The sequence below is a fragment of the Drosophila elegans genome, unplaced genomic scaffold, assembly GCF_018152505.1.
Source record: "Drosophila elegans isolate 14027-0461.03 unplaced genomic scaffold, ASM1815250v1 contig_208, whole genome shotgun sequence".
NCBI classification, from domain to species: domain Eukaryota; kingdom Metazoa; phylum Arthropoda; class Insecta; order Diptera; family Drosophilidae; genus Drosophila; species Drosophila elegans.
The window spans coordinates 4,099,128-4,120,771 of record NW_024545578.1 but is presented as its reverse complement, the minus strand read 5'-3'; the positions used below and the strand labels follow the sequence as shown (position 1 = coordinate 4,120,771).

General features: G+C 43.8%; 4 protein-coding genes across 12 annotated transcripts; 1 reads left to right on the top strand and 3 right to left on the bottom strand.

Moving 5' to 3' along the window:
• Window positions 1–231: 231 nt before the first annotated feature.
• LOC108145881 (puromycin-sensitive aminopeptidase) lies at window positions 232–6,458 on the top strand. Of its 3 annotated transcripts, none has more exons than XM_041708428.1 (7): window positions 256–334; window positions 546–611; window positions 988–1,406; window positions 2,774–3,590; window positions 4,230–5,554; window positions 5,616–5,738; window positions 5,797–6,458. In XM_041708428.1, exons 1-7 carry the CDS (start codon window positions 271–273, stop codon window positions 6,007–6,009), a joined length of 3,027 nt encoding a protein of 1,008 aa, XP_041564362.1. In that variant the 5' UTR covers window positions 256–270; the 3' UTR covers window positions 6,010–6,458. The 3 variants fall into 3 exon arrangements, with proteins under 3 accessions (XP_017127016.1, XP_041564362.1, XP_041564361.1); XM_041708427.1 differs by having other exon boundaries at window positions 766–1,406; XM_017271527.2 differs by lacking the exon at window positions 546–611 and having other exon boundaries at window positions 232–334; window positions 766–1,406.
• LOC108145880 (GATOR complex protein Iml1) lies at window positions 6,401–18,604 on the bottom strand. Of its 6 annotated transcripts, XM_017271521.2 has the most exons (22): window positions 18,431–18,604; window positions 18,049–18,356; window positions 17,498–17,986; window positions 16,827–17,434; window positions 16,591–16,762; window positions 16,107–16,533; window positions 15,915–16,046; window positions 13,580–13,717; window positions 11,935–12,337; window positions 11,704–11,878; window positions 11,071–11,262; window positions 10,220–10,294; window positions 9,926–9,990; window positions 8,574–8,681; window positions 8,113–8,319; window positions 7,960–8,057; window positions 7,732–7,899; window positions 7,513–7,673; window positions 7,285–7,447; window positions 7,111–7,223; window positions 6,996–7,051; window positions 6,401–6,938 (listed from the first exon to the last, which is right to left on the bottom strand). In XM_017271521.2, exons 1-22 carry the CDS (start codon window positions 18,480–18,482, stop codon window positions 6,596–6,598), a joined length of 4,653 nt encoding a protein of 1,550 aa, XP_017127010.1. In that variant the 5' UTR covers window positions 18,483–18,604; the 3' UTR covers window positions 6,401–6,595. The 6 variants fall into 6 exon arrangements, with proteins under 6 accessions (XP_017127010.1, XP_017127011.1, XP_017127012.1 ...); XM_017271522.2 differs by lacking the exons at window positions 9,926–9,990; window positions 10,220–10,294 and adding an exon at window positions 8,931–8,992; XM_017271523.2 differs by lacking the exons at window positions 9,926–9,990; window positions 10,220–10,294 and adding an exon at window positions 8,931–8,989.
• On the bottom strand, window positions 13,805–15,908 carry LOC108145883. 2 transcript variants are annotated; one of them, XM_017271530.2, is made up of 2 exons: window positions 14,832–15,908; window positions 14,645–14,764 (listed from the first exon to the last, which is right to left on the bottom strand). In XM_017271530.2, exons 1-2 carry the CDS (start codon window positions 15,782–15,784, stop codon window positions 14,743–14,745), a joined length of 975 nt encoding a protein of 324 aa, XP_017127019.1. In that variant the 5' UTR covers window positions 15,785–15,908; the 3' UTR covers window positions 14,645–14,742. The 2 variants fall into 2 exon arrangements, with proteins under 2 accessions (XP_017127018.1, XP_017127019.1); XM_017271529.1 differs by having other exon boundaries at window positions 13,805–15,908.
• A 525-nt stretch (window positions 18,605–19,129) lies between the features above and the next one.
• LOC108146448 (protein phosphatase PTC7 homolog) lies at window positions 19,130–21,264 on the bottom strand. The gene has a single exon (XM_017272458.2). It carries the CDS (start codon window positions 20,995–20,997, stop codon window positions 20,029–20,031), a length of 969 nt encoding a protein of 322 aa, XP_017127947.1. The 5' UTR covers window positions 20,998–21,264; the 3' UTR covers window positions 19,130–20,028.
• Between the last annotated feature and the right edge of the window lie 380 nt (window positions 21,265–21,644).

Below are 21,644 nucleotides of genomic sequence, written 5' to 3'. Positions count from 1 at the left end.
TATATTAAGAAACTTAGCTTTGGCTCTAAAACTCAAACAAATATTTGTTGGTTATATATAATATTAAACATAACTCAAATCAAACAAAAACTATACCGAATATGATTGTGGTCGTAGAAATTGCAATTTAAAATGTTATGCCGAACCAAAAATAACGGCTGATAACAAGAACAGTGTAGGTAAGTGACCGACTCTTAACACACAAAATTTGCCGTAGAGTTGCGCTGCGTTTGTGTTGTTATTAATTTTTTAGTTTTTCGGGCCAAAGTCATGTACAAAAATGCACTGAAAGGTGGTATACGCACGGCCAAACAGGCTTGGAAGTTAAAAAACGGTGATTATACAATGGTTTTAGTTAGCAGTTGGCATTCTGGGAGTTGCGTAGGCGGACGAACAGCTGATCGGCGGTACGGCGGCCCAGTTCCACTCGTTCTTGCAAGTGGGCCACTCGAAGCGTGTTGTTTGCCGCCGCATATTGTGACTTTTTCCTCCGCCAAACTAAATCGGACTTGGTAAATAACAGTTGCAAAATATTGTAATTGCAGAACTCGGCAAACTCCAGTTGGACTTAGCCAAGGCAAATTCCGATTTCGAGCAGCATTTGTGCGAAGGTTTGGTTTGCTTTGCTCCTCGTAACCCCGCCCCCTAAAAAAAAAAAAACGATAGCTAATCAAATAACAACGCTTATCAGTGCAATTCACGCTTGGGTTTTTGCTATGCTAAATGCTATATATCCCAGTGCTAACACCGTTTTCCCTCTTCCAGCTGGCAGATATATCCAGAGTTGCTATTTACCCGCCACCACCACCCAGAAACCTTTGTTGCTACTAAAAACGCCTGGCGATAACAAGAGCTCCTCCTCCTCCAAGCACGACTGCAATATCGTTGCTAACCATTATCTTCGGACCCCAGTTGTTAACCCACTGGTTCAGTTGCCCCCTAAGAGAGCAGCAGATAAGACCACAATTAACACCCATTTCCGAGCAGAAAGTGGACACCTCAACGCGCTTATCTCATCGAAGCAGTTCGTAAAGGTGCAGAAGCAATTCTACAGGGATTACTCTTGTGTGTCGCTTGGAGCACCTCTAAAAAGTAGTGACGCCCCATTGCTGGGCGATTTGTGCAGCCAGTATCGTGCCATCCTAGCCCACACTTCGGCGGACGTAGTTTCCGGTCAGGATATCCACCATCCCGGGTGCAACTACCAGCAGACGCGGCGGGCACACCAACAGCAATCGCAGCCACTGAGCAAGGAGCAGGAACAACTGGAGCAGGAGCGCAAGATGGCCCAGAAGGCGAAGTTCGAGAGGCTGCCCACCAATGTGGTGCCGAAGCATTATGAACTCCTGCTGCAACCGAATCTCCAGGAGTTCACCTTTAAGGGAAAGACCATCGTGCAAGTCAATGTGAGTACAGTGCAGCAACACTACAATGTACTTTTATTAAACAGTAGACACTAACGATTAAGAGAGGGAATAATATGATAAAGAAAGAATTCGTGCATGAATAAGGGTTTCATGTTTGAAATAATATGACATAGAAATAATTTATGCATAAATAAGGGTTTCTTAAAAAAGAACAAAATACTTTTAGTTTTTAGGCCAGATCTTAAAATGTTCTGTATTTAATAAATACAACTCAGGGATGAGTTTTAGTTTTTCTAAAATAGCATTCAATAAATAAGATAGTTTGAGCTATGGAGTTGGGACTGTATGCCTCCATCTCTTTCCATTTCTCTCGTCTCCAGCCACTTTCACTTTCCCCGCATTGTTGTTGTTTTCTTCGCCCCATCCATTGTGTGAACTTTTTCCTCTGACGTGTGCAAAAATATTTAAGATTGGACATTCTCCTTGTTAACATTTCTCTTTATGCTGCAATTTGCATGCAAGCAAACACTCGGACTGATGAACAGATATAGATATAAGTACACCCACTAGGAAGTGCGATTTCTTTGTCGGCAGAAGGAATGACTGGCGATTTGGCCTCTAGCACTCGAAAGTACCGCGTAAAATTTATGCGAGACAATCTCTTTTTTGCTTACGCCGCTCATAACGGTGGATTTTGTTTACGTTTTGTTTGCGTCAACGGCGGAAATGATAAAGTGCGCTTTAATCGCACTTTGGATACCCTATAGATATAATTCACATTAAATCTTTGCAAACCAACAAGCAAATAAAATGCAACTCATTTATTAAAATATTTTTTGTATTAACTTGGTTTTAAAAGAGAACTTAATTTTTTTCAAACCTATCATACCATCAAAGTATTAACATATTTAAAATATGATACATTTTTTCCTTAATTAAGTTTTAAAAATATTTTTCATATCAATAAAAACTTGAATAATTTATTTTATAAAAGCCTTAACGTGTTTATTCATAGCGAATAGCAAAAAAGTTGTTTAAACTGCAAGTTTATGCAAATTTTAAATGCTTTTTAAGCTGACGTTTAGCAAAGACTTGATTAATCTGATAAGACGGGTGAAAGAATTACATTACCATTTGTTTAGTTCATAAATTAAGCAAGCAATCGGTGGGATCTTCTGTTGGGCAGTGTATAAATTTCGCCAAAAACTCGTTTTCGATTGCTTTGATTGCCTGGCTTAAGCCGGAAACCCACAACAAAGCCAAGAAAGCCGCATTTCTATGACCTTGAAGTAACTGTTTTGTGGATTCTGACCATTCTTCTCGGACATTGCTAACTGTTTCTTCTAACTGGTTTTGGGTTGCTCACCTAACGGTTACTGACATTGACCGATTCGATTATCTTGCAGGTCAAGGAGCCCACTACCCAAATAACCCTGAATGCCCTGGACATTGTAATTGATGCGGTGGAGCTTCACTATGAGTGCAGCAAGCTGAAACCGGAGAAGATCGTGTACTCCGCAGAGAATGAGACGGCCACGCTGGAGTTTGACCAGGAGATACCGGCGGAGACTCAAGGCGTCCTGCACATGTCCTTCACCGGCGAGCTAAACGACAAGATGAAGGGCTTCTACAGGAGCAAGTACTTCGGACCCAATGGCGAAGAGCGCTATGCGGGAGTGACCCAATTCGAGGCCACCGATGCAAGGCGCTGCTTCCCCTGCTGGGACGAGCCGGCCATCAAGGCCACCTTCGACATCACCCTGGTGGTGCCCAAGGATCGCGTGGCCCTGTCCAATATGCCGGTCGTCAAGGAAGACTCCCTGCCAGACGATCTGCGACGCGTGCGCTTCGATCGTACGCCCATCATGTCCACCTACCTGGTGGCCGTCGTGGTGGGCGAATACGATTATGTGGAGGGCAAGTCCGATGATGGTGTGCTCGTCCGCGTTTTCACACCCGTCGGCAAACGCGAACAGGGCACATTTGCCCTGGAGGTGGCCACCAAAGTGCTGCCCTACTACAAGGACTACTTCAACATCGCCTATCCGCTGCCCAAAATGGATCTGATTGCCATCTCGGATTTCTCCGCCGGCGCCATGGAGAACTGGGGTCTGGTCACTTACCGCGAGACTTTCGTTCTGGTCGATCCCAAAAACACTTCGCTAATGCGCAAACAATCGATTGCCCTGACAGTGGGTCACGAGATTGCCCACCAGTGGTTCGGTGAGTAAAACTATTTACCATAACACTTGCTATCCTTGATTTATCCCGCACTTATCTTCACTTTTTGATGTATTTTCAATGATACTTGTTAAAAATTCTACACCAGTCTTTGATCTTTATAAAATCTTTTAAGGGATTTCTGATTCACTGATGTATTCAGCTCAGCTTGTCTGACGCAGAAGCACCTGAAACTCAATTTGGTTTGCAGATTACTTGGATATTGATGCTTCTTTTAGGTTTTAGTGTCAATGTCTTGAGTTTGATGCCGAAAATGAACAAATTCTGGGCATTATTTGGATTATTTGAACAAGAACGTGATCTTTAAGTGTTTCAAAAGTAGTGAATAATGTTTTCAAGGAATAATGATGGTTTTATTTTATATGCACTTATACAAATGATGTAAGTGCTGGAAAATAAAGAAAATGTTTGCTTAGCTGGCCAAAGATGATGATTTGCTTTCTCTAACAGATTCTATTAGAACTCTTAGTATTTCAGCAATAAAGAATAATGGTTTTAATTGATATGCATTAAAATAAAACATGTCAGATTCCCTTGATTCCCAAAAGATGGTGAAGACTTTACTTTTACACTAACAAATATGTTAAAAATCTAATTTTTAACTGAAATTTTAACCTGCAGGCAACCTGGTGACCATGGAATGGTGGACCCACCTTTGGTTGAACGAGGGCTACGCCTCGTTTGTGGAGTTCCTGTGCGTGCACCACCTGTTCCCCGAGTACGACATCTGGACGCAGTTCGTCACGGACATGTACACGCGAGCTTTGGAGCTGGACTCCCTCAAAAATTCGCATCCCATCGAGGTGCCCGTGGGTCACCCGTCCGAAATCGACGAGATCTTCGACGAGATTAGCTACAACAAGGGTGCCTCGGTGATTCGCATGCTCCACGACTACATTGGCGAGGATGACTTCAGGAAGGGAATGAATCTCTACCTCACTCGTCATCAGTACGGGAACACCTGTACCGAGGATTTGTGGGCTGCCCTGCAGGAAGCCAGCTCTAAGAATGTGGGGGAAGTGATGACCTCGTGGACGCAGCACAAAGGCTTTCCGGTCGTCAGTGTGGAATCTGAGCAGACGTCCAAAAACCAGCGTCTGCTGCGCCTGAAGCAGTGCAAATTCACTGCTGATGGATCGCCGGCGGACGAGAACTGCCTGTGGGTGGTGCCCATTTCGGTGTCTACCTCGAAGAATCCCACTGGCATCGCGAAGACCTTCCTGCTGGACAAGCCCTCGATGGAGGTGACCCTCGAGAATGTAGATGAAGGCGATTGGATCAAGATAAACCCGGGAACAGTGGGCTATTACCGCACCCGCTACTCAAATAAAATGCTCGAACAGCTAATGCCCGCTGTGGAGAAGATGGAGTTGCCGCCTCTCGATCGTCTGGGATTAATAGATGACATGTTCGCCATGGTGCAGGCGGGTCATGCCAACACTGCCGAGGTCCTGGAACTGGTGGATTCGTACAGGAACGAGACGAACTACACGGTGTGGACTGCGATCACCAATTCGCTTACCAATCTGCACATTCTTATCTCGCACACGGATCTCATGGATGACTTCCATCGCTTTGGTCGCAATCTGTACGAGCCGGTGGCCTATCGCCTGGGCTGGGAGCCACGCGATGGCGAGAATCACCTGGACACCTTGCTCAGAAGTCTGGTGCTCACACGCCTCGTATCCTTCCGCAGTAACGAAATCATTGGGGAGGCGAAAAATCGCTTCCGCAGCCATGTGAGCGGCACGAATCCGCTGCCAGCGGATCTGCGCACCACTTGCTACAAAGCTGTCCTGCAGGATGGCGACGAGCAGATCTTCGAGGAGATGCTTAACCTATACAGGGCCACCGATCTGCACGAGGAGCAGGATCGAATCTCTCGAGCACTGGGCTGCTGCGGGGATGTTAAGCTGTTGCGACGCGTCATTGACTTTGCCATGTCTGTGAGTATTTCTTTAAATTTCGGCTTGGGCATGGATATTTATTGATTTTTCTTTTCTCCAGGGTGAAGTGAGGGCTCAGGATGCTGTCTTTGTAATTGTCGCCGTGGCAATCAATCCTAAGGGTCGTGATATGGCCTGGGAATTCTTTAAGGAGAACAACAAACAGCTTTTGGAACGCTACCAGGTACTATAAATTCAACAATCAATAGTTACGGCATTTAATATAACATTTTCTATTTCAGGGTGGCTTCCTTCTCTCCCGACTGATCAAGTATCTCATCGAGAACTTTGCATCCGAGGAGAAGGCCAAGGAGGTGGAGGAGTTCTTCCAGGTCAACCAAATACCCGGTTGCGAGCGCACTGTATCCCAGGCGGTGGAGACGATCCGCCTAAATGCCGCCTGGCTGCAGCGGGATCGCGCGCAGCTGGCCCTCTTCCTGAGGGACGATGAATAAACGTAACCATGCTGGCCAGCATACCAAAGCATTTAACAACAATCACCAGCAGTGCTAGCACAGCAACAGCAACGCCGCAGCACCATCAACAGTACCAGTAACCCGCAACTACAACTAATATCTCTATCCATAGAACACCACACGACCAAAGCCGTCACAAAATGTAATGAAGTAAATGCAAGCGAACCCCCAGATGATGAGAGCCAAATAGGTTAGCTTTAGTCAAGGATCCACCTAAAGCCACTGTGCTCCAAACAGGAGTATATATATTACGATTGACTACACGCCCTAAACAAAGAAGGGCGGATTCGAACGCAGACCCCTAGCAGCATTTAAGACCCCTAAGCTTATCGAATGTGTATCTCCATTCTACTTTTCTATCCCCTGGAAGTTATATACGTGTTGAGTTTATTACGATAAATAAATGCAATTTCTAGTAAGAGAAAAAAGAAAGTTTCAATTATTGAGGGTTAAAACTGGTTTGAAATTGAAAAATTAAATTATTCAAAAATAAAAAATAATTATATCCAAAAAACAGAATGTACAATTTAAAACGCGATGCACTTATATCTTCGTCCATTAAACTCTATTTGGGCTTAACCTCATCGGTGTTGTTGTTGTTAAACTCAAACTTCTGGGCCTTTCGCTTCAGTTCCTGGGACTGCGACCAAAAAGTGGACAGACGCTGATCGCTGTTCGAACAGAACTCGCGGAAATCTTTAAGCATTTTTAACTGGAAGAGCTCCCCGTCCGCGGAATTGTTGATGGTCTGCGCCTTCCACTTCTTATTGGGAATCATATGATTCCAGGCCCACAGAAAACCTACCTTCTTGGGCACATTTGTGTTGTTCGTGTGGCCGTAGACGCATCGAGTGACATTGGCCTCCTGCAGAATGGGAGATTCCACCTGGTAGTTGTTTGTAGCGCAGCTGAAAAATACGAGCAATTAGTAGGTATCAATGAGTATTTGGATTTCAAAAGCTTACCGTATCAAGGCAAACATATTGCCCGTGCAGTGAACATACTGGTATTCCTTGGGCAGCTATAAGAATAAAGATTTTATAATAAGACTATTTTAAGAGGAGTATTATATTCACTCACATCCTTTCCCACGCTATATTTCTTTTCCAAAACACAGGGCAAAAATCCAAACTTGGCCAAAATGGCCTCCTGCAAGAACAACATACGATCCGATCTGCTTTCCTCGGGGAACTCTGCAAACGTTGTTAAAAATTAATAAATAGGCACAATTTAAAAATATTTAAATTAATATACCCTCGAAAAGAGCAGCTCCATTGGGCAGGAATGTTGTGCAGAGCGGAATGAAAATGGGTCCTCTCAGAGGATCGGATTTCTTGGTGAAGGGCTCTGCCATGGGATCTGCTGGCACTGAGACCAAGAAATTAAACTGATTCGCCTTGCGCATCCAGCCACCAATCTGCACGTATTTCAAATTATACAATTAAGGCAAACAGATTTTACTTTGGTGATGCTTTTACTGACCAAATCAGCAACTATGGGACCCGATGAGGTAACCCACTCGACCACAATCTCAAAGGCGAATCCGGGCTGCAGCACTGTATGATGCTTGACATGACCCCACTCCATGCGATCGCTCTTCTGGTTTACATCTATCTCCAAATGCGACTGGCGATAGACGCGCTCTTAAATTTGGAATTTAAAATATATAAAAAATTATTTAAGGTTATAAGTAATACGAACTATTGCTGCAGGTTTCTGTCCAGGATTGGGGAGCGGGTGAGTCCCTCAAGAAATTGGGCACTGGTGTGGTTAGAGGCTCATCATACCATAGGAAACTGCATCCCTGGAACTCAATCTCTAGCCATTCGTTAACAAAGGCACTGTAATCACCCAAAGGCGGGGCGTAATCTGTATAAGAAATAGGTTAAAAGGTCATATTCATATAGAGAATTAGGTAAATCAAACCACCTTTGGCATTCTTATCCTGCTGCACCACATAATAGAAAACAAAGCCAGGCACCACTGGCTTTTTCCAATCACCCGAAGCATGGCAGATCATGCGCTCTCTAAAAGAATTTGAAATTAGTACTTTAAGTTTTCTATAAAACACAACGAACGCACTTTCGCATGGCCTCCAAAAGTTCAAGAGGATGTCGTCCATTGTTGAGACGGGTTTTCAACCACATCAGTGCATCATACGACACAAATGTGCAGGAGGGCAGCGACTGGGTCTGGGAAAAGTAGCCCACTCCGGTTACTGGATGCTTCATGGCCTCAAAGATCTCGACCAGCGTGGCATTCGGACTGAACTTGATGTCAACGGGGAACCTGGAATAAAAGATAATGGGAAACACGACTATGAAACTGATCTTAAGGTTTCAGCTACAAAAAAATCTAAACTAAAAACTTATATCTGCAAAGCAAAAATGTCAAAATATCTGGGAGAACTTTAGCTAGGCAAGGATCCGCAAAAACATTTGGTCCCTCGAGCCGGATGTTTTCAGTACGTTTTATTACATTAATATATATTTTGTAAATTTTTTAAGTTACAAATGGGTTTATCCCTTAAGCTTAGGACCCACCCATCATCCTGGTCATCTCTGGCGGCGAGTCCTGCAGTTGCCGCAGCATCGGTGGCGGGAAATATACGCGGAATCCGACCATTTTCCAGCTTGGGACGCACATTAATGCTGCCATGCAGAGGAGCAGAAATTAATAGATTAGATAGATCTTTAAGGTAACTCCTCTTATCCGGGTCCTTTGCCATGTGGGTCTGGTGTGTGTGTGTATCTGGATTGGGGATACAGGGTTCAGCAGGCCAATTGCGTGTGTTTTTGTTAGGGATTTCGGGTATGTGGACAGTGAGGGGTTTAGTCGAGTCATGATAGATAAACGGAGCCAGGACGTTGTGGCATCCTGGCCCTCTGGGTGGCACAAACCTTTGCTGCGGTGAGTTTAATTGGTTATGATGCTTTTCAGTGATTCTAGGTGTGTCATGCTGCTGAAAGCCAGATACCAAATTAAATTATATAAAAAATACGTAACGAAACCAAATAGAAATGAAACAACCAACCAACAAAATCTGATAAACAGGATGCACAAAAAACAACAGTAAGGACTACGAATACAATACAAAAAGGGATAACCAAACAACAAGCCAGCAACAATATATACAATTAGCCTATGTGCCCAGGATCCTTGGAATCCATTGAGCAAACCACCTGGGAACAGCAGCCAACCAAATCCCCAACGAATCGTGCAGTTTATACCAGGGACCGTAAGTAAACAGTTCTATATAAAAATATGTTTTATAAAATGTATAAAATAATAAGGCATATAAAATTAATTCGACATTTTTTAAGGTCTGAAATTCATACTGTGAATCTTGAAACATATCAACAACTAGAATAAAAGTAAAAAAAAATATATAAAAAAAATAAAAAAAAATTATATTACCTTATTTCAAATTATATTTATATATGTATGAATGTTGAAATAGTTATAAAAATAAGTTCACTAAAATATTGAGTATTCGATATGAAACTATGCAACACAGAAATTATATTTGGGAAATGTGAGGTTAGCACTAAGATAGTGATCGAACTCATAACTAAACAAATTTTTCATCGAGATAGAAATGAAATTTTGCTTAAAAATGTAAATGGCTGTACTAAGTTTACTATGTTTTTTTACAAACTCTTGAATTTTAGCTTTACTTTAAATTAAAATCAAAAGACATTTTAACAAAAATGAACTAGTCACTAATATTCCTAAATAAATACATGAAATAAACTAAAAATTCATTACGGTTCCTGGTTTATGTAAATGCAAGTACAGTGTTTATATGTGCGTTTTGTGTGTGTATGTTTGTTTGTATGTGTACAAGAGAGACATAAGGGGCCTTAGATCTATTTTTTGGAGGCGATATAAAAACCTTGGTCGCTTTTCCGGCAGTCGATTACTGCCGACTCTCTCCCGGAACGGAGAATTCGTGAGTCCCTGAGGAGTTGAGTATTCAGGTTCGGATTCGAAGCGAATTGGGGCATTCAAAAAAAAGATACAAAATTATTAGATAAAACCGATTTGTCTGCAATACTTTCGAATCAATCGAAACTATTAAACTCAAACGTGCGCAAAAGAAAGTTATCAAGAGCAAAAGTGCGCAATTAAGATGGAAAAAAAATGATGTCTTTAACATTTTAATTTTGAAATAAGTTGAGTAGATAACCTGGTTAGGCTGAGGCCTGGATATAATGCTGGTACTGTGTCGTCGCTTGGTTAAGCTGTGGGCGATGGGGCTGTCCTGCAAAAGTGAGGCGAGATACTCGATACATCAGGGGAAAGGCAACGGGCTCTAAAAGCGGGCTTTGTGATGCAAGGTTAATATTTTCAACAGTTCTAGTTTTACGTTTGCAGTTCCTAAATTCCTCTTCAATGTTTTAAAAAAACTAAACTCATTAAACTTCAATTGTAAACACATTTAAAAAAATGTTCATAACAAAATTAAGGTTCATAAAAACTGTGTCTTACATTTAAAAAAAACTTTTTTTTAAATAAAATCCTTTTCTTTATAATTTGTTAAGTGCTTTAAATATTTTTAAAAACTTTTGTTTTTAAAAGAATTAGGCATATTAGAATTTAACAAATTGATTTTTATAATTTTAAAAATTATTTTATTAGACATTTCATTATTATTGTTACTATTCTTTATTTATCTTATTTTTAAACTTTTCCAACCAAAAACGTTTTATTTAAAAAAAAAGTTAAATAGAATTTTAGAACTGATCGAAATCTGCCAAAAAAGGATTTTCAAAGTTTTAAAAACTATATAACTATATCATCTTGATTTGAATAAATCCCCTGTATTATATGTTCACTTGTTAAATCATTTTCAAAAATCTCAACAAATAAACTATTTACGGAACTCTAGAAAGCTTGTGTAACCAATCAATTCTTAATTGATCAGTGGACATCGCTGGCAGAACAATTAGTCAATTAGGAGTCAGAACGCAATTACAGAATTAACGCAACGGATCACGAATGCACAAAAGCCAAGCCAAGGAATCGATTTTGTCTTACTCTCGCCCTACGAGCAAACTGGCGCTTCAGCTTGCTGACCGCCTCGATCAGCCGGACGAAGTCCTCCACCTGTTCCCGGGTATTGTCCGCCGTCACATCGGGGAATATGTCGCAACGCTGACAGCTGGCGATCTTGCTCACAATGTTCTCCCTGGGCAGCAGGTACATGCGATAGCGCCAGTACTTAAGGCTCTAAAAAGAGATATATAAATATTAAGAAATATAAAAACAATGGAGCTATGCCAATATACCGATAAAATTTGCGATCGTTCCTATGTCAACTATGTCATTGTCCGATTATTATAAAAAAAAACCTTATTCAAAAATAGTAAATAACTTTCGCGTGGAAATTGGATATTGTTTAGAATCGCATATTCGGCTTGAATGACCAAGTGGAAAATATTCAAAAAGTTAACCAGCATTATCTCTTAAACAGCAGAATCTCTTTTTTTCGTATAAGAGCTATTTGATATATTCTTTCGGTCCGACTCGTTCCGAACAAACGAAAATGGTCATGCTGATCAAGAATAAATATACTTTGTAGGTTTTGAAATGTCTCCTTCACTGCATGGAAAACTTTTGACTTAAATTATAATACTCCCTACACAGTATATATTTGTGATTAAGGTATACCTCCATCAGTGGATAATCCACATCTCCTCGCGTACAAATGTACAGATCCATGTGGTTCCAGTTAAAGTTCTCCAGCTTCTCGGTGGTAAAGTTAACGCCAGAGATTTCGTAGGTCTCGTGCTGTGGGGCATGAAAGCGGTACCGGTAGTCCACGTTTATTGGAGGGTACGGGTGTCTAAGAACAGAAAATATCAATACAGGATTAAAAATAAGCCTCCTAACTTTACTTACCTGGGCCTATAACCCGTGACTGTGATCACCGAACCGGTCAGTGAGATCTTGTGAAAGATGCGGCCAATGGAGAGCAGGTATTCCTTATTGATCTCGCAGGGCGGCTTCACCGGCTGCACCGCAGATCCCGAGGAGCATCCGATCGCGGTGGGGGGTTTCTCATCGACCACGATTAACTGGAAACCCTGAGCCAAACGCTGCGAAACGATCTCCTTGCATACCTCCTCCGTGGACAGGGGTTTCCTGTAAACAGCTCTACTCTGGGCATAATCATGATTCACATCATCGGGCAGCAGCGTGTAATCCGAGATCACATAATCGTTGTTCAATGAACGCTTGTCGGGAAAGTAATCCGTGGTGATGGGCAGACAGGCGGGTATGGTGAGCGACTTCCAGTCGACGCCTGCAAACGGATCCACCGGGGGATTAGGAACAGTGACAGGTGAAGGGCGGAATGGGATCAGAGCAGAGAGAAAGCCAACGCCGGTACAGGTGTGTTTAAATCAAAATTCGCTCAAGCTAGAAAGACTACGGAAATCATAACCAAAGTGGTGGGAGGAGGAGGAGAACTCCAGTCCGGGAACGAGAGCTGTCACCAACGGATGGGTTAGCGTGTGGTAGGCGTGCGGTACGGAATACAGGTGGACAAGTGGGCAAGTGGGCGTGGCAAGCATGCTAACGCTACGATAAACTACACAACGGCAACATGCTCTCTACTTGGTCAGTTCAACATGCTCCCATCTCCTTGAGGATAACCAAACCATTTCCCAATGGATGTGTCTGTGCGTGGTTTTTTGTTTTGGGTTTCTGGGTGGTGGTGCAGTTTTGTTGGGTGGCTTTCTACCAACTACGGATTAAGCTATATAGTAATTATAGTGGATGAAATTTGTGCAGGGCAAAGGCTTCAGGGAGTTAAGCAGGTGAGAGTGCAAAGCAAAGATAATCTACAGACTTGGATGAAGGTTCACCCTTAAGCAAATATGATGCCACTGGAGTACATGACATTTTGTTACGTATTTTCATTGTGCAATTTGATTCATATCGTGCAACTCTCTTTATAGAAACTCATGACTTTTATTATTTTTCAATAGAAAAACTTTTTTTTCAAGGGTAACTTTATAGAAAATTTGGTATATTATTTTAAACTATATAGGAACTCAAAGGAGTGGTTTATATTTGTGACCTTTCTTTTTAGAAATGAGAAGTTAAGCTACCAATCCGGATCCTCAACGTTGATGTTTGCGATTTTTAGTTTGAAGATCCGGATTGACTTCTTTTTGTGTGCTATCACAACTGCTCTCCTTATTATAGACTCTATAGCTACGAATTTTTACTGAACCCAGCAAAATAAAATTATTTCCTTCGTAGTTCTGTTTACAAAGCTATTGGATAAATACCTACTGCAAACATTATATATTTTTAAGCAAAAGCAACTACTCTCTATGTTATAAAGTCTATAACTACAATAACGCCAAACTACAGATCCGATATGATCTATGATAAACAAGTGTTTTTTCTAATCGTGTGTTGTGTGTATGGTTGCAGGTGTGTTTTTGTGTATTTTTGTGTGCTTTTGTTTTCTTTCGGATGCATCGCTTATGCTTTGTACAGAGTTCAAAAGTGGTGAATTTGTTTTTGTCCAAACCTATGATGATCTTTCCTCTTCCGCCGCCGCCTCCGCCCGCCTCCGGATCGGGGGGCGGGTCTACGGCCACAGCCCTTAGTGCCTCCAGGCCGCCCAGATGATGATGCTCGCCCTCGACGATCGGCCTCAGATGCTTGACTAAACGACCGGGATGGATGGGTTTCGATGGGATACGTATATGATGGGTTGCAAATTTGGATTCGTTGGTTAGGGTCCGATTGGGTATCATTCATGGCGTTTGTGGTGGGTGGTTGTTGTTGGTGGAGGTGGGGAATATAATGTGAATCATACGTAAAATTAGATTAGACTTAATATTCGGTACTAATTCGACTAAAGGGTTTCTGGTTAGGATGAGCTACTTCGTATGCATTAATCCCGGGGGTTGCGGTTAGTGGGCGGTGTCTGCTTTTGTCCGAAGCACCCGAAGCTCTGGCGGATCTCCACCAGAAAGGCTATGCCGCTGCCCACCAGTCCGCACAGAAACAGACTGAAGGCGGGCACCAGAAGATTGAGGGCCAATGGTCTAAGACGTAGCTTCTGCTCCAGATCGGCCAATGTGGAGAAATCCTGCAAATACCCCATCAGATGTGCCCTTCGAAAGCTAGTCTGCAGCCAAAGGTCTTGTAAGCCGGCCTGCTGAACGTGTAGCTGGAAGCGATGAAGTGCATCCTTGAGATGAGAGTCCACTGTGAGCTGATATTGATACGGAAAGGAACCATGGCAGATTTTGGAGAAAAAGAAGCGCTTCTTGCGCAGGAAACGCTGCTGCAAATCGAAAAAACTCCAGCGAATATGACTGATTGGGTAGATGTACTCCGGATCCATTGAGATTCTCTTCCGGTCGAAGGTCTGTGGATCAGTAAGACAAAACTTTGAACTAAACTGATCAGCATGTCCCAGGGAAGCTACAATGGCCTCCACATCGGAGGGTAAGACCAGAATGCGATGGGGTAGCCGAAACAGCTCATCTAAACTCCCAGTTGGTCTTCTCGTAAGTGTTACGGTCAGAAAAGAGGTGAGCTTGGTGCTATACGATTGGACCATTATGAAGATCCCTCCTAGGATCAGAAAAGTAGAGATACTTCTGCAAGCTTTCCTGTTTTCACATCTAGCTGCACCAGCTCCTGGCACTCCCAGTATGGCCCAAAGATGGGTATCCGGCATTAGGCGGCGCACAAAGACAAACTGCACAATGAGCATGGTGAATAGCCAGCAAATCCATAGATTCAAACTGAAAGGCAGGAATACATACAGACTTCTAGAGATTTCATTGTCCAAAGGGATCATGAAGCAGCGCGGAGAAATCTGTGCCGGATAGGAGTAGTCCACCAGATTGTTTGGACGCAAGGTATCGTGCAAGTGCGGACTGAGTTCAGCCTTTCCCTGCACAATTAGATCCATCAGTGCCGTCATATTCATTAAAATGGAACCATTAACCGCGAAACTGAACACATCCAAGGTCACATTTATATGCTTCATTAACTGGCTGATAACGACTCCACCCAAGCCATCCAATTCCAAGGCTTTTGTCCTTTGATTTTGGTACCAAAAGGTATTCGGTACATCCTGCTGAACGGGCAAGCGGATCCTATAGCCTCTAAAATTCCTCCGACTGGGAGCCGGAAACAGGTGATACGGATCATAGGCCGATAGTCTCCGCATGCGTATCACGCTAATAGTGGGATACGGATCCATTTGGTAGAACTTTTGTGCCGAAACCACCACCAAAGCGGATCGGAACTGCAGCTGCCAGAGAAGCCTAAAGAAATATTTTACATCCCGATTGGACTGATGCCTTCTGAGCAGGAATATGGTCTTGGAGTAGCGTCTTCCGCGGGCTCTATGCGCCTGCAACTGGATCACCTCATCCCTGGAGTCCCTGGCGAACACCAAGTACAGTGTGTCCTCATTCTGCAGCCTACTAAAACGGACAGTCGATGAATCCTCTTCGGTGGCCGTCATCTGTGGCATCAAATAAAAGTGATTGCTGCTGTTGCACATCAATTCGCGATGCAGGTCATCCAGATAGCTGGGACTTATCGATCCCATGCTGTTGACTATGGTAATACCAGGCAGGCGGTGAAGGCGGCCAATCCGGTCCAGAAACTGGGCCAGGTCAGAGGCTCGCACAAAGCTTTCCCTGCTGGCCCTGATTTGGTGGTGGCCCAACAAGAGCAGCACAAGCACAGGGAACTGGTGAAACATTTCCGCGGGTGAAGTCAAGCCAAACTGACTGGGATTTGTTACTGCACTTTACATTTAAAGGGCATCGCAAATTACTGCCCTCCTGATAGGATCTCTAAAGTTTTAACCCTCCCAAACTGTTTAAACATACCTGTGGTAATTGCTGGCGTCCACTCCTGCTCCCCAGTTGCTCCCCAGAGATAGGATTTGGCCTGGGTGGCCGTCAGATTGGGCACATTGGCGGGCAGGGCATTCATCAGCGAGTTCTGACGCCTCTTGAAGACTGCGGGTATTTGATAATTTTAACAACAAATGTATATCTTTAAATGGTACCCATACTTACAGTCAATTTTCTCTTCACCCATGACAAAGCTCTGCGAGGAGGCGGACTTGCTTAGCAGCGAATGGGTGGACACTCGGTCGTACTGCTCTCCATTCTCGCACCCGTAATCCTCCTGCTCGTTATTGTTATTGCTTCCTGTCTGACTGTTGTTCTGGATCTGCTGCAATGGTCTCTGCTGACACGCTTGCGTGGTTTTCGCTGGCACCGCTTGATAGTGATGCTGTTGTATAAGCACTCCGGTTGGACCCTTGGGAAAGATGTGCGTCCAGCGACGGCGATTGGAAGTCAACTTGATGGTGACTTGCGAGGGATCAAAGGGATTGATGAGAGCGCGACCTGGACGCACTATGGGAGCAATGCTAACGATTGTTCGACGGGAGTTCTTCTCCGAAGCCAGAGACTCTGAGAGATTCGTCGTATCCGGTTGCTAAAATTGGAGATTTCTAATGAAAAACCAAAACATATTAGTGTTTGAGGCACTTACCAAAGCAGCCAGCATTGCCGAAGTGCCATGATGAATGTCTGGATCGGACATTTTGCGCCGCATAGCCGGAATCTGTGTGGGTGTGAGATTCTCCCAATCGTTGTTCCTATAGGCATACGTCTCCAGACTGGGCACTGATGTTTTCTTGGCTCGCACCACGCGCTGCAGGGAGCTGGAAAAAGGAATTATATATATATATAGAATGATAAATAGCCTTTAAACAACACAATCATTACCAAGTACTCTGGGCGGGCAATGGTTGGAAGATTTGCTCGTCATAGGCATCGTAGTCGAAAAGCGAGTTATGTTTGTATTCCGACTGATTGCAGCTTAGGAAGTGACTCTCGTTCTCCTCGCCGTCGCCTCCCTCGCCTGCGCCATCGTACAACGTCAGCTGAGAGCCAAAAAGTGGCAGCTTGATGCGCGGTATAAAGCTTGAATATGCTATCTTCTTGTTGGTGGAGTAGAAGCTCAAGTTAATCCAGTGGGGCAGGGAGTAGTCGTCGGCGGAGGTCAAAGTGGTGTCCTTGTTGTGGAATTTAAGTAGCGGCACTGCATGCAGCGGCTGTTCTCCCACACAGACCAAATCGCTGCCCACTCCATTGTCGATGATGCGCTGCTTGGTGATGTTGGTCAGCTCTCGATCCACTGAGAATACACCCACGCCCGGGGTTATGACCACAGAGAGCTGCCCGGTGCGATCGAAAGTTCTGTCCAGGTAGTGCTTTTCGAAGGTGTTCAGCGAGATGTTCAGCACCTCCAGGAAGTTGCCCTGCGTGGCCGAGGAATTGGTGGCTGGGGGGATTTTCATGTGCTCCCTTTCATGATAGCGCAGCACTGTGGCCTGTTTTTCGTAAAAACAATAGGTTGATATAGGTTATACAGCAAATATTAAGACTTAACCCACCTGATAGGAGGTGAATAGCTTTCGCAGCTGTCCTAGCACCGTGCACCAGTCGTCGCAGCGCTCATTTTGGATGGCAACGCGGTAGAAGTCCTCGTAGAAGCGACCCTTGTAGTCCTGCTGCAGGCAGTCGCGCATGTGCTCGGGGAACTCGTCCAAGCACTTGGCCGCATAGAAGGTGCGGGAGAAGAGCACTATGGTGACCTCATGGTTGCAGCTTAACTTCCTCCACTTCTGGAAGAGCTCAGTGAGAAAACCATTCACTGCCTTCTCGAAATACAGATCTCCATGGATGTCAAAGTCCCACATTTCCGAGGACATTTGCAGGAAAAGATAAACCATTGAGGTGCTGCTCCGAAAGACAATCTTGGTGTCCTCCGTAATGACGCCGCTGGCCACTCGCTCGCCCTGCGACCACATCTCGTACACCTGGCATCGAATTTGCATGTCATTGTAGTCGATCTTCTTGTTAACATACACGCAGGTGTCCGTCTGGGGGAGGATTATATAGATTTCAGAAATGATCGTGGCTATAAAGATTCCATTTGCCCTACCAAATAAGTTTTGAGACGCCACATTTCCGAACGTCCCATGTACTGATCCTTGAAGGTGATCTCTATGGAGTCCAGGGCCACATCCGCTGGGTTAACAATGCGCATCACCACATTGGAGTACTGACGCATCTTGAAGGCATTGGCAATGCCCGACTCGATGCTGATCACATCCCGGCCGCAGCTCCCATTGAACTCCGTGATCTGGAGCAGCAGGTGGGTGCCGTTCTCCTCGTCGGGGGCATAGATCTCGACCACATCGCCCACGTTGGCGTTGGGATGATCCTTCAAGTTCATTACCAGGTCCGCATCTTAAAATGTTAGTATGGTTGAAACAGCCGTGAAATATGTTTGCGCAATAACAACAATCCAGCACTTTGCTTACCGTAGGATTTATTGCATCCACGCGTGTGTGTGTTCAGCTTGTACAGCTTCATATTGACTTTGTTGCAAAACCAACGGGCAATTATTTATTTAAGACCAAAAACATTTGCCCATTTCGCATGAAAATAAAAATTCTATTTTTTTCGCCTTTTGTTTTGATTCCTTATCTGCAGTGTGACCGCAGTTGATAAATTGTTTGGTATATGGCTAATGCAAAAACATACCATAACATAATCAAAATGGATCGTAAATTTAGATACTACTAATTATTATTAGTTTATTAAATTTAAATAACTTATTTAAAATAATATAATCAATTGTGCTTTATTTATATTTTTAAGCAATTGTTTTAACGGTTGAACTAGTAGTACCATTCTTAAACCCCTCTGTAACTTTAATTTTAGAAAATATATTTAAATTTATTAAGTTTTAAAAATAGGACCTTAATTAAAAATTAAACGTTATGTCACCAGACACATACCAAATACAACTTTTGTTTATTTATTAATTGTTTTAAAACCTTTTAATTCTACCGCAGGTGTAAATATATATTACACTGGCGCTAATCGGTGTCAATTAATAGAATGCGTTTTTTATAAACTTTTGTTGTTATTATTATTGACTTAGTTCACAAAAGTAAACCTGCGTCACAGAACCGTAATCGATTTCTTCCAGATAAGAAAAACAAATACCTGTTAAATATATTTAAATAAATTATTTTAATGTGCTTTTGTTGAGATTGCTACGTCGCATTGAATCAGTATGTATATTCCACCAAGATTTATCAATTTTCCCGCTGTTGTATTTATTAATTTACATCTTTTCGACCATGAAGCTAATCTAAGGCAATTAGAACGTTCTATTTTAAGTTTTCCATACATTTTTTATTGTTTACATATATTAATTGTTTTAATGAATTTATTTTCCGAAATGACTACAGATCGCATTCGTTGTTTTTTTTTTTCAATGAATAATTTTATTTGGGTCGCAAATTTCAATGAGTACATTTCGACAAAAATTGTTTAAAGACAGTTCGCCTGGGTAAATGGCTAAATCCTTCAGTCCTCAGTCAGATAGCTGCACTCGACTCCACTTTACTTGGGCTACGGGTCCACCATCCGGACACCGGACCCCGGACTCGTATACCCGATCCTCGACATCGGCATCGGGGTTTGTTTCGCAATCGCTTGGTTGGTTGCTTGTTTATTGTTTGTGGGTGATTAGTGATTAGAATTGCCACTGACGACAGAGATCGCCCGGGCAGATAATTCGCATTTCTCTACTTATAGCGAGGGTTATGTATACAATCAAGGCGGGGGTTGCTCACCAGGATGTCGTTTCGAAAAAGAGTTTTGCTCGTATATATGTAACTAACAATTCAAAGGGTCGTCGGTCTTCGGTCGTCATCCTCGTCATCGTCATCGTCATCGTCCTCATCCACAATCTCAATCTCAACATGCAGCTTAAACGGTAGACAGAACCACGGAACAGGCTCCTAAAGCTAACTAAACACGTACGGACTACAAGTAAACGTTAATCACTAGGGTGGAGGATGGTTTTTGTGGGGGGCTGGAGCACCTGGAGCACCGCACACATCTCTCACATCGCCACGGTGGCCAGGACAACGGTGATGTCATCGGGCTTGCCGCCTCGCGCCTGAATGTTATTCCTCCTTGCGCTGAGGGCGAAGGGCGAGAGGAACTCGCTGTTGAGGGACAAGGTGCGCGCCATCAGCGCCAGGCTGTTGGCCGTCATCTGCAGCTTGACGGGATCTCGTTCGCCCTCCACCTCGCTGAGCACCTGCAGCATCAGATCCTCGGGCACGTTGTCGAACACACCGTCGGTGGCAATCAGGATGACGTCGCCGTCCCTCACTGGAAAGCTCATGGTGTCCGCCGACTCGGGACTGTCACTGAGGACATTCGGACCATGTCCCGGCGGCGGCAGGGATAGTTGGAAGGGTGTGTTGAAGTAGTGCTGCTGCTCCTCCGACTTGTGGACCACCTGGCCCTGCCGGACCACAATGAAGCCGCTGTCGCCGATGTTGGCCGTGTGTACGGTGCTCGTCTCACGGTTCAGGATCAGCACACAGGCTGTACTGCTGCCCAGGATGGGTTTCTTCTGTTCCATCAGCTCGCAGTAGCTGTAGGCGAGAAGGTTGACCGGACGCTGGGGATTAAAGTGACTGCATTGGACAAGGCGCTCGCAGGTCCGCATTAGGAACGAGGAGAACTCGCCGGGATCAATGCCATAGCTTCTCCAGCCGCCCACTCCGTCTGCCACGCCCATCACATCGGCACTCTCGGTGGAGGCCTTGAACCAGGAATCCTCGCCGTATTTGCCCGGTTTGTACTTGTGTCGCAGGTTGTCCTTGGCGAAGCCGCAAACCACTGACACAAAACGAGGTCGAGGGCATCCTGCTGCTGCTCCTGATCCTCCTGATTTGGTGGCTCCCGCTCCTGCTCCTCCTGATTTGGTGACTCCCGTGGCCGTCTCCAGGAGCGTGGAGAAACTGCTGCGCAGGGCGCGCGAGATCAGGCGTGAGGTCCAGTTGAGTGACGAGTGCATCTTGCCAAGAACTCGTGGTCTCGTGTTCTCAATCAATCAATCGCATGGGGGGTGGGGGGTAGTGGTATGTCGATGTCGATTCGTTTGGATTCCCCTGACTTTCGCTTCTGACCACCACGACTCCTCCAGTTTTTGTTTTGCTCCAAGCCAATACTCCTGTCTCGACGGGGCCACAATTTACGTTCCAAATTAATACGAATTGTTATGTGATACACTTTTTCACGTCAGGTCGTTCGCTTTGCTCCAGTTCAGAACTAGTTCCGTGCTGACTGCGTACTGATTCCCCACCACCACAACTCACCGCTTGCGAACTGGTTCCGTTGCTATAATCATCCTCTTTGCGGTATTAAAAGAACCAATTTCTTAGAGAACCAGTTTTAAAAACTCACGTATTCAATTTAATTTTTAACTTTTTTCATATTAAGTTAACTCCGACCTGTATATTTAATTTAACATAACAATAATTTAACATTATTTCTAAATGTTCTGTCTTTCTATATGATGCAAAAGTATAAATTTAGTGATTTAATTTTCATAAAATTGATCAAGTTCCTGTAACCACCGTTGAAAAAAAATTTTCATAAAATTGATCAAGTTCCTGTAACCACCGTTGAAAAAAAATACGAAACTATATTTGCTTTCAAAAT